We start from the raw sequence: 12490 nt of genomic DNA on the forward strand, positions 1-12490 counted from the left end.
CCCTTAGGACATAGTTCATTACATTTTTGGAGCTGTCTGAAACGCTGTCTGCTTGTTATGAACTGCTGTAGTAGAAACTTTTGGATAAGGAAGCACTTCCTTTCTGCAGTGACAGAGTGGGAGATATCGAGGTAGGCATCATAGGGTATCTAGCTTACAATCAGAGAATCATAGAATAATGGTCCTGCTGGGAGACTGCGCAAGGAGTCATCAGCTTTTTCTTCCCAAAACAAAGTGATTTTGATGAGAGTTGTGTCCCCACACTTTCTTGTTAGTTAAAAACAAGTATTTCTCTTCGGGTTCAGGTACTGGACCTGTTTCTACCCCCATACCTGCATGTAAAAAACCCCAGATAAACTCCCGTTGTCTGTCAGCTTTGGTGGGTTACCGAAAAGCACTTTCACCTTTGATAGGCTTTCAAGCACATTCGTTCACTCACATCCATGATTACCAGCAGAGGAAGTTGGGGTGGCGCAAAGCTGAACTTGGTACCCAAAAAGAAAACTGTAGCAGAGAGAACGGAAAATGGGACGAGCAAATTGTACAGGGGGGCAATGTTGCATGGTGCCGCAGCTCCTACCGGGTACCTTCAGCCTAATATAACACTAAGTGTACGTGTGCTATACTGAGCTTTTCCCTTGCATACCTGGATAAGTTGGAGGGGGTAAGCCTATCCCTTAGAATGAGGTGCTGAGTGTGTTTCCAGTATATTCCTGCATCATCAAGGAGGCCTTCGAGCAGGAAATGGGAGATGTACTGCAATTTCATAAAAGGGTAGTGGCAGGGAAAAGGGAGATGTAAGGGAAATTCCAGAAAGGCCCTCTGGATTTGCTCAGGCACACCTAGACTTGCCCTCTATTGGGATTTACCTGTAGCATGTACATCATTAAGATGCTTTATTATTCTTAAAATTAATTTTATTTTCCTTTGCAGGTCACCTTTTAAGCTGCTATTTCCTGTATAATTAAGCAGAATGAAGGCATTAGGTTCTAGTAGAGTTGGGCCTAATCCAGAAATCTCTTTCTTATTCAGTCTTTTCTAAGTAAGAAACTCAAGTCCGGGCCCAGTGTTTTACATGTTTTGCTGTTATTTCTAAATTATTTATGGTCTGTGGGTTTTTTTTGTTTTTAACTTTATTGAAAACTTCTTTGCCTTTGTCTAATGTTATCTCTCCGTATTGCTGTCCAGCATAGCGTTAGTTGAAACGATGTAAGTATATTGGAAATTGAAGTGCATAAATGCTACTGATACTGCAAGAGCAATTGATTCATAGAGTTTTTAATTAACAGTAAATAATGTTCAGTGCATGGATTGGCTCTATCCCTTTTAACTTTTCCTTTCTGATTCTTTCCAACTCCCGGTCTTGCCGCATTCCAGCCTTTCTGAATATCCTGGTTTAGCTGGAGTCTAGTCCGTTCTTCCTTTTCTTTTTCAGACCAGTAAAAATGGGAAGTACTGGATTCTGGTTTCCTCCAAGAAGAGTCAGCGGAACTGGTTAAGACCAAAATCTGAGGACTTTAGTGGGCAAACATCAGGTGTGCATTGAACAGAAGCTACTTTATTCCTGCTTTAAGTATATGCTTCTTTAAAAGTAGTATTACATATGAGCTTTTGTGTAATGTGTTTGTTATATTTGATACTGCATATAATCATTCATCCTGCAGTTGTGAAAGCACCAGTAAGAATGAGGATGTTAAGTGATAATTATGTTGAGACACAAGCAGACAATATTACTCAAAAAAATTCTTTCAGCTGGTCTTTGGAAAGTGTAATATTTGAGGATCAGTGGTTTTTTAAGTTGTATCTCCATTGCTCAGTCTATATATCCACAAGAAAAGAAAGAAAAAGGTGATGATTTACTTATTCAGAAATCAATACTGAAGTTCTTAATTGCCTCATCTGTTGAGAAACGATACTGAGATAAAGAGTGCTTACATGGTGGTTTTTTTTTTTTTAATAAAACACTGTCATTGCCAAAGATTGAATCCATACTATATTTGTTCTAAAAATGCATTTTTAAGGACGCTTAAACACAGTTCAAAATCAGCTTAATTAGTTTTGATCGTAGAGAAACAAAACTTGAATTCTTCATTCACACACAGATGTGCTGAGTTACATCTGGTACGGCGACTAAGTTACCTGGGGTTTTGGAGAAGATGAAAGTAACATAATATTGGCCTGAATATAGGATGGCCTGATGCCTGGGATGTGATCCTTGCAGTTAGAAGGCGAGTGAGATATTGTCAGTGCTGTTTACATTAGGAGTTAAACTTCATGTGATGTTCTACCACAAGCATGGCTTTGCATCAGACCCTGCGCATTGCCCTTTGCATGACCTAATAATACCCTGAGTCTCTCCAGCTTGATGCGTGTTCAGCTCCCCCCCACGTGCCCATCAGCATTACCAAATTACCCCGTTGTCTTGTCCTTGGATGTTCCTACCCATATGCAGTGCTCCCCACAACTGTCCATGCCTCGAAATTTCATTCACTCCTCTTTTCACCCAGCAGCTAACCTTCCCTGCATCCCACCCGTCCTGCCTGCTTTTTCCCTTGTCACATGGAGGCCACCTGCTTCTGTGTTTCAGCAAGGTCAAATTAATCATGCTCCCCTACAGCAAGCAGTAGAGGTAGTTCCCTTCGCTATTTGTACTAATGCTGCCTGCCCTTCTCAGGTTAGGTGGGGATTTTGCAAACGAGCGGTGGCCCACATCAAGGAAGCAGATGCTTCAGGACACTCCCGGAGATGCTGCTGTGCAGTGAAGCCATGCAGTTGCCCACAAGATGTGAAAATACTATATAGAGTGTGCTGTTATCTTTTCCTTCCCCAGAACTTCATCTGTCAGGAGGATTAGATGATCGCTAGTGGCCCCTTCCAGCCCCTACAGTTCTGTGATTCTGTGAAAATGGCTAGAACAAGTTTCATTCTATCTTCAGGCCAATGTACGTAGAAGACCAGTGTGTTTGTTTATGGGAAGGCACAGTAAATTATATTACCAGATCATGATTAAAGCGTATACTGAAAAATCTTCCGACCTACAAATTCATCGTGTGAATGAGATTCTCTCCTTCATTACATTAGCAGCTCCATTGAAGTCTTTGGAATTGGTCTTCATTTACTCTTGATGAAGTTCTTTGATTTCAAGTCTCCAAACGACTCTTCAATTTCTTTTCTTTTAAGCTAGAAAATTGCTTATGAGACAGAAACTGAAATTAAGCTGATTCTTTGAAGCCCTCTGCACATTCCCAGTCATGGAATTGTTGTCCCCAGGCTTCATCCCATGAGTGAGAATGAGTCAGAGGCAAATCTGAAATAAGAGTCCTTAAAGAAACAACCTTTACTGTTGCTGGGTATCTTTAAAGAGGTTAGTGGTTCCATGTAAATCTTGGGGGGAGGAAAGGTGGTCTTACAAAACTTCTTGCTTTAGGAGCAAAGACTATAGGGTTGAAAGGTAGCCATCTTGGTCTGCCAGTGTTTCTTTCCTTTTACAAAGACAAGGGAGAGGTTATGGGAAGGAGGGAGGAAGAGGCATAGACAAAGATGTTACTCTGTATATGTGTTTCAAATGGAAATCTCAAAGCTGAGGCATTCACAAAAATGCACATGCAGATTTTAAAAAGGCACATTCCCTTCTTCTCTACCTCCCTGCTGACACAGCCCTCCTGTCCTGTCACAGCCTGATGAAAACACAGGCCTTCCTTCCTCGCTTTCTTCCAGCACGGCGCTGGGCTGTGGCAGGGACTTCAGAACCTACCAGGCCTCCCCTGCTGCTGGCTGGGATGAGTTTGCTTTGCTTACTGGGGAGGTGGCACGAGGCCGGAGCAGCTGCTGCCTGGTGCTCCCTGCCTGATTCCTGGCTGCTCTGCTCCACCTGTCCCAGCAGCTGCTGGCTTTCCTGGCCCCGCTGGAAGCAGACATGGGGACAGCCGGCCACCAAGCCCCCGGCTCAGCCTCTGCCCCCAGCCTTGATGCCATCCGGCCCAGCCCAGCCTGTTCTTGCACAGCTGTGCTGGTGGAGGCCGGGCTGGATGGCAGCTGCAGGGCTGTGACACCAGGGTGGGGGGGAATTGCCACTGTTGTGGGAGAAAGGCCTAATGTGGGGCTTTTCAGCCCTGCCCACTGTTTGCATTGAGCACAGCCCTCCTCTCTGTCCATGCCGCTGTTGACGTCACATTTGGCCCTTCCCGCCATGGATAGAGCTGGTTTGGGTATCTAAAGTAGCAACTGTGCTCCGATGATTCTGTCAGTGACTTCTGACAATGGAGGATCATTGAGTGCCCTGTAGTCGCAGGCACCCAGTTGCTACTATACGTTACCAGATCACGAATTTAAAGTCATCCTTGCCAACAGATCAGATGTGAGCATCGCACACCTCCTGTAGCCGAAGGCTGCTGGTTTCATTCACGGTTTGCAATGCATCAGGAGGGTCTAGGTTCCTCCTGGAGGACCAAGAGCCTTCGCCCCAAACTAACCTCAACCTCATCACTTATAACCCTTGCACCTTGCAGGGTAGCGTGAGGAAAATGCAGGTTTCCCATGCTGGGCTGATAAAAAGCCTAATCCGTGAGGTTTCTGTTACTGACATATCACATCTCCAATAGCAGAGGAGAATTTCACTTGGCATTAGGAATTATTGGAAATGTTTGCATTTTGCTAGAATAGACACGCAAACAGTAACCAAAATTAGCCTGTTTACCAGAGAGTGTGAGCTTCGCACCCCCCCCCCCCGAACTGCCAAAAAGCTGCTTTTCATGTAGGTTTTCAAACTCCCAGTTGCATTTCAAGATGTACAGATTTTCATTTTGATAACCGTGTATGTGCATGTGTGCGTGCATGTGTGTGTATGTCTGTACAAACACCACAGGCACAACTTTAATTCCTTTGAAACCTGAAGCTGCCAAAAGCCTTCTTCATACGTTCTGAAGTGAGTTCTTTGTCTGATGCCTCCCGAAACCTGACAGAAACTTTGCTGTTCTCCATCAATGCCTGAGGGGAAGGTTGTGAGGTGTAATTTCAGGGCATATGTGGATCTGTTCATCCTGAGCAATGCATTATAAGAATTGCAGCAAATAGTGTAAAGAAACCTACAGGTATTACATTAGACCAGCTGAACCTAATTTTATTTTTAACTTTTATTCAGAAGCATCACATAGCAAGTAAACTTCAGAATTTAAGTTTAGTTACAAACTAGTTGTTTCTTATTTTTTTTTTCCAGTCCCCTTTTGCTTTCTTTTACGACCACATGAAACTTGAGAAGCCATCTAAAGCTAAATCATTTAGTGGAGTTGGGCAATTCCCAAGTGTCCAACAAGAAGGCCTGGTTTAGGCTGCGATGGCCACTGTCATTCCTGGTGATTTGTCAGAAGTAAGAGATACCCAGAAAGTCCCTTCAGGGAAACGTAAGCGTGGTGAAACCAAACCAAGAAAAAACTTTCCTTGCCAACTGTGTGACAAGGCCTTTAACAGTGTTGAGAAATTAAAGGTTCACTCATACTCTCACACAGGAGAGAGGCCCTACAAGTGCACACAACAAGACTGCACCAAGGCCTTTGTTTCTAAGTACAAATTACTAAGGTATTAAACTCTATTTATCTTTCAGATTATATTATCTATTTTATGTTGGCCGTGTAAAAGTATATATTTGTGTATGCCTTCAGCTGATTGCAGAGAGGATGTGTTAATTAAAAGTAGCCATTGGATTGTTTCTAGAAATCTAAATTACATAAGTTTGCAAGCTATTGTCTTTGATTTTGTTTCTTAATTTGTTTTCTGTTTTTGTTTTCTGTTTGTTTGTTTTCTTAATGAGAATAGAATTTTCATTTGTATAAAGAATTGTCACAAGAAAAGAGTATGGACTGAAAATTTTTGGCTATGGACTTTTACACAAGTACTTTCATACTTGCCCATATACCCCTGTTACAGTAGCTAAAACCCACCAAAACTAAAGTGTCGATTTAAGAGAAATGGCTCGTGTTTTGCTATATTTTAATTTGTCAAACTGTCTTCGTAGTGTCATGCTTTCAGTTAAAAGGTTCTGTTGAAAAGCAACCTTAGTGTAGTATTTAGCTGCCATTAAAAAAGAAATGAGCACGTGTGTTTTTTGATCAAAATAATTACTTACAGAATATATCTGTGTTTAAAGGCATATGGCTACTCATTCTCCTGAGAAAACCCACAAGTGTAATTATTGTGAGAAAATGTTTCACCGAAAAGATCACCTAAAGAATCACCTACATACACACAATCCCAACAAAGAGGCCTTTAAGTGTGAAGAATGTGGAAAGAACTACAATACCAAGCTTGGGTTCAAACGTCACCTGGCTTTGCACGCTGCAACAAGCGGTGACCTCACCTGTAAGGTATGTTTGCAGACTTTCGAAAGCACAGGAGTGCTGCTGGAGCACCTAAAAACTCATGCAGGCAAGTCATCGGGTGGAGTGAAGGAGAAAAAACACCAGTGTGAACACTGTGATCGTCGGTTCTACACCCGAAAGGATGTCCGTAGACACATGGTAGTGCACACTGGAAGAAAGGACTTCCTCTGTCAGTACTGTGCACAGAGATTTGGGCGGAAGGATCACCTAACGCGCCACATGAAGAAAAGTCACAACCAAGAACTTTTGAAGGTCAAAACAGAGCCAATGGACCTTCTAGATCCCTTTACCTGCAACGTTTCTGTGCCTATCAAGGATGAGCTGCTTCCAGTGATGTCGTTACCTTCCAGTGAACTGACATCAAAGCCATTTACAAACACTTTGCAATTAAATCTCTACAACACTCAGATTCAGTCCATGCAGAGTTCTGCATCTGCACACCAAATGGTTGCCACATCGTTACCATTGGGAATGCCTTGTCCAATAGATATGGAGTCTGTCCACCCTTCGCACCAGCTATCATTGAAATATCCGCTCAGTTCTACCTCATATGCAGTTTCTATGCCTGAAAAGGAACAGCCTTTGAAAGGGGAAATCGAAAGTTACTTAATGGAGTTGCAAAGTGGTATGCCTTCTTCATCCCAGGATTCTCAAGCATCTTCGTCAAAACTAGGGCTGGATCCACAAGTAGGGCCACTAGATGATGGGTCTGGGGAGGTTTCCCTTTCCAAGGGCTCCGTTCCTATTAGTGAACCTCTAAACACCCCGTCATTGGACTTTTCTCAGCTGTTCAACTTCATACCCGTCAACGGCCCTCCCTATAATCCTTCTGTTTCAGTGGGAAACCTTGGAATGAGTTATACGCAGGAGGAGGCACATTCTTCTATGACTCAACTTCCACCACAGACACAGGATCCACAAGATCCTAGCAATAGTATAGGTCTTGGGTCTCTGCACTCATTGTCAGCAGCTTTCACGAGCAGTCTAAGCACAACCACCACCCTACCACGATTTCATCAAGCTTTCCAATAGGATGTACAAAGCTGGCTTGTTACTGTCTATTTGTAGAAATGCCTTAGGTGACCATTTTTAACTTAGTGCCTACTATAAGACATTATCAGTTCTCTGCTTTTGTACAGTACCAATCTCATGAAGCCAGTAAGAAAGTTAAATTTTTAAACATGTTTTGAAAGTGTTTATTCTCAGCTGTGTTTACTTCGTTGTTTTGGGGTTTTTTTTTGTTTAGTTTCTTTTTTTTTTTTTTTTAAAGTCTCATCGTATTGTTTTCATTTTCACTGCCAAATGACACGTTTAAAATGTCCACTAGAAAGTCATCCCAAGCAAGCGTTCAACACGCATCCCTTTTCATAAACCTTCTTCAACCTTTACAGCCACTCTGTTCTATTGACGACAGTGGTGGAACCACCGTTTTTACCTTTTATGTATCACAGCATTTGCAAAGGATCCAATTCAAGCGTGTATCACAAAGGTTCCTGAAGACTGGGGAGGAAGTTTCTCTGGTCCCTTTTCTCTTCCCAAATGGTGACATCTGATCTGTTTTATAATGACAAATTTTCTTTTTTAAATAAAGATTCAGATTTTTCTGAAAATTTGGATGTGTATATATAGAAGCCCATATATACACATGTACATATATATATATATATATATATATATAACAGTTTGACTTATATTGAAGTCATTATAAAAGGCGTTAAGAATTTTGCCGTTTTCTGGCTTAAATTTTCGTGGCTTGTTATGAATATTGGAAGAGAAAAAAGAAAAAATACAGTTTAATTTTCTAAAATCGTGGCTGAACGGAACTTCAACAGGGAATCTCTGCTTGCCTAACTGACAAAAGTTTCAAGTTGAATTTGGAACTGTGTTGCGCTTTCATGACTCTGGTAGAGGAAAACAGGCAAATTTAATGGCTGATCTTGAAATATAAAAGTGTTGTAATTTAGTAATGCAGAATATTTTGCCGCAGTTTTTGTTCTCGAATTCTTAACTTGCTGTTTGTTTGTTTTGTTTTGTTTTTGTTTTTCTCTTTAGTAGCATAGAAAGAGTACTGCATAGGAATCTTCCAATAGTGTACTGACGTTTGTAGGCATCAGTCTTCTCCCAGCTGCCACCACCAAAGGGTGGATCAAGTCCAGCCAGAAAGTGTGTATCTATTTTCAATTCAATATTAGTGTGCAGTCAGAGTGAATGTAAATTTACAAATACCATTTTTGGGGTTTATTTGTTTTGTTTTCTTTTGTTTTTATCGGAATGAACTTTTCAGTCATGTTACATGGTGTGTTATGTCCTCCTAAGCAACCAGTTAGATGTTAATCATACTTTCTACACCTGGGTACTTGGTTAGGGACTTCTTGCCCACTGCCAAGATTTAAAGACAGGACTCTTAGGAGTGAAGTAAAAGCATATTGCTTACACCACTTTTGCCTAATGCAATATTTTCTATTCCCCAACCCCTACTAACCAAAAGAGGAAAAAATAAAAAAAATTAAAAAATAAAAAAAATACACAAACAAAAACAAACCTGTGATGCATGAAAGCAAACTTGAGTTGCTGTAATTCAACAATAACACGCCTTTTCCTTGTCATTTGTGTACAAGGAATTAAAAACTAGAAACTGAGTGCATTAGTATCTCCCAAACAACAATGAGGACTCATACGAGGTTTTAAGTGGTTAAACTAAATATACTTCACAGAAACAAAAGTTGCTCCCATTTAAGGAGCTCGTGCTCCAGATGTTTTATCAGTAGCTCCTACTTGTTGTTTTTTTTTAATCCCAGGAGCAATATGCAGGTGTAGTTTTACTATTTTATACATATATGTATTTAAATTTTATTACTGAAAGATAACATTTTTATAAACGTGTTCGTGTTCCAAAGGCATTAAAATAAGGATGTATTAATAAGGAAAATACCTTTTGAAATTCTACAAACTGCTCCTAGATTTTGGGTTTAGGAGCTTGCTATCTCAAAGTGGGCTTTTAGCTCTGCTTCATGACTGCTTCCTCTGGTTTCTATGAAACAGATCGCTTGCTTACTTACATCTTTAGTTGAATGATTTGTTCAATATTGCTTTTTTTATTATTATTATTATTTTTTTTTTCTTCTCATTACCTTTCTAAAGAAAAGAAAAACACAGGTGAACAGAGCACAAGGTGAACACCACAGAATGTATTTCTGGTTAGAAATCAGCAATCACAATGCACATAGGGACAACCTGGCTTTCTTCCGAGTCTTTTCAAACCATTTGGGATGAAGAGAGACGGCCTCCCTTGCTCCTGTGAGCTCTGTTCCACGTGAAGCAGAGCCTAGCAGCTCCTTGTGAGCAGGGGGATGCCCGTGACGCTCAGCTCTGGCAGCGGCTGTGGAGTGGGTAGGCCCGCTCTTCTTCCTGGCACACAAACCTTGGGAGCTTCAGCTCCGTGAGCAGTTTTTGGATGGCCTGGAGGGAGTTCCTTGGTCGAGTGTCACAAATAAGTTCAGTCTCCTTGGCTGCTACCAGATAACTTGTCCAGGCTGCTCACGGATTGGACTCAATGTGGCACATCTAACACTCAGCACAGGGCAGCGCCACCTGCTTATCAGTCCCAGCTGCTGATCAGACTCGATTAAAAAACCCCAACAAACACTTGGCCAACACCCAGTTCTTAGTATTTAGCCGGAGTCCTTACTACTTGGTTAGTGCCTTAGCTTCCCGAGAAGGGGTTGACATTTCACTTCAGAGATAGACGTACATTTCAGTGGAGGAGCAGGGACCTCAGACAAGGTATTGAACCTCATTCAGTCAGGGCCGCAGCCGGCGGCTGAGCTCGGCCTGTGCCACTGAGCTAGGATGTAGGACGGTATGGAAGCAGATGTGACACTGTAAGCAATATTAACACATTAGTGCTTTTGGATATTATTTAGGCAGAGTCAGTATTGGCCACTATTAAAGCGTTGTTTTTTTAAACCCTGTTTTCTAGGTTTCAGATTGGTTCTTGGAGGGGGAAGGGGGGAGGGCTGGCTGATCGTGCACCACTCTTTGTGCAACTTGGAAACTTCTAGCAAGGTTTGTTGTTTTTTTGTTGTTGTTTTTCTTTTTCCTTCTTTTTTTTCTGTTTTGTTGTGTTTTTTGTTTTTGTTTTTGTTTTTTTAAAATATATATATTTTTGTGTACTTGTTGCTTGTGCTTAATTTAGTAGTAAATTGTGGAATAGAGTGATTTATTGTTAATTTGGCAGTAGCGGTTTTTTAAAACCATATACTGACTGAAACATGAGCCAGAGCTGATTGCTTTATTAAGCTAATAATGAATGTTAAGAGTACATATTTTCAGGATCATTTGCCTAGTGAGCTAAACATGTATTATAGGCCAATATTTTTTAAAATAAAGCTTGGTCAACCTCTATGTTACACATATTACAAGATATAGCACTTTCAAAAGAAAAACCTAAACCTTTTAAGAAAGTTTCTTACAGGTTATGCTTTTTATTATAAAACCTTTTTATTATAATTTGTTTCAAGTGCCATTAGATGACATATATGTAGGCCTTTGGTATAATGCTTTGTGTACAAAATGGTAGACATTGTAATTTTAAACAGGTACATTTTTACAGTGTTTTCTTATCAATTTGCTATATTGCACAGAACCAGTGTGTCTTTCTTAAGGGTTTTACAATGGTTTTTACTAGGTTTACATGTTTCAAACTACACTGTCTTCTACTGCCATTTTGAATACCAGTCCAGAAAAAAAAAAAGAAAAAAAAAAAAAGAAAAAAAAAAGGAAAAAAAAAAAAGAAAAGAAAAAAGAGTTTGTCCTCACTCACCAATTGTAAGTTGTGTCCTCTGGAGTTCTGGGTGGTAACTATTGCAAAAATATTTAACACGCAGTATTTGATGCAGATTTGTTTTAACATATGCTCTCAACGCTATGCTGCTGTCTGAAGTTAACTAAGGGCCTGATCCTGCATCCGTAAACGTCAAGGGGAGCAGGGCTGCATCCTTCGTTATGTCTGTCTCATACACTGGTTTAGCAGCTCATCCTGTATTCTTCTCGGTCTTTAGATAAGCCTACGAAATAAATGTACTTACTTGGTATGTAGTAAACTGTATGGACTTTGCTGCCCATTCTGCATCTTCCCAGTGTACAATTAAAACCATAGGCATTAGCATTACACTCAGAGTACAAACAATGCCACAGTGGTTCAAAATGTGTTTGGATTGTCCCAAAGCTTTATGTAATAAGGGTGTCTTACTTTGTTGGAAGGCAGTGTCTTTTGATAACAGTTATCTAGCCCTGGAAGTGACACAGAACTATTGCTAATCATATGTAAACACTTTTCAGTATAAGCTTCAGTGGTACAGTTGAACCAGAGTGAATGTTTATCTCCTCAGAAACACTCCTGCAATATTGTTATATTGGATCATGCTGCTAATGTAACTTGGGATACAACTCCTCTCATGGTGCTACAAACCTCCCTGTCTCATTCAGATGTATTTTTACCCATAGAAAAAAAAAAAAGGACTATACTAGACCTATAGTTGTATGATATATTTTTATACTGTGACTTAATTTGTCATTAATGAACTTTGTACAACACCACAATGTATTCATATGCACTTGCAGAAGTAAAATGTTGGACATGCAAATTTAAACGCTGACAAGCCCAGCTCTTGTTCACAAAAAAAAAATAGATGATTTAGTTACAATTAAACGTGGGCTTTTTATATGGTGTGGAGTGAAGAACATACTATATATTACTAAAAGCTTCTGAATTTAGACAAAAACTGGGAAAGAGTATATTGGGGAATGATGACACACCCAAACCTGGCTTGGATTGCTGAAATTCTATTTGTTAGCTAGTGGGAAAATCGTTTGGACTCGAATGCTAAAATGTTTGAATGATAAAATTTTTGAGTCAAAAACAGTGAAAAAAGAACACAGAAAACCCTGCATTCCAGACAGAATTTGTGTATGTTTCTTGCATTTAAAATTTGCTATCCTGTGATATGGGAAATTGAGTTGCTTATCATGTATATGTACTTTAAAATGTATTCACAAACTACTGTTGTATTTGTATAAAATATAGACAAAAAGATTGCGTATATATTTTTGTGTAT

The 12490-nt window shown here is 40.2% G+C and overlaps 1 protein-coding gene across 4 annotated transcripts in view; it reads left to right on the forward strand.

The window, feature by feature from the left end:
• PLAG1 (PLAG1 zinc finger) overlaps positions 1–7841 on the forward strand; it is a 45117-nt gene extending 37276 nt beyond the window's left edge. For 3 of the 4 annotated variants that reach the window (XM_072329392.1, XM_072329393.1, XM_072329394.1), the window contains 3 exons: positions 1436–1535; positions 5216–5574; positions 6143–7841. In XM_072329392.1, coding sequence (XP_072185493.1) covers positions 5333–5574; positions 6143–7406 — 1506 coding nt within the window. In that variant the 5' untranslated portion in view covers positions 1436–1535; positions 5216–5332 and the 3' untranslated portion in view covers positions 7407–7841. The remainder of the gene's footprint in view (positions 1–1435; positions 1536–5215; positions 5575–6142) is intronic. The other variant, XM_072329395.1, reaches the window with a different exon arrangement.
• Positions 7842–12490: the final 4649 nt, after the last annotated feature.

The sequence above is a fragment of the Excalfactoria chinensis genome, chromosome 2 (assembly GCF_039878825.1).
Source record: "Excalfactoria chinensis isolate bCotChi1 chromosome 2, bCotChi1.hap2, whole genome shotgun sequence".
Lineage (NCBI taxonomy): Eukaryota > Metazoa > Chordata > Aves > Galliformes > Phasianidae > Excalfactoria > Excalfactoria chinensis.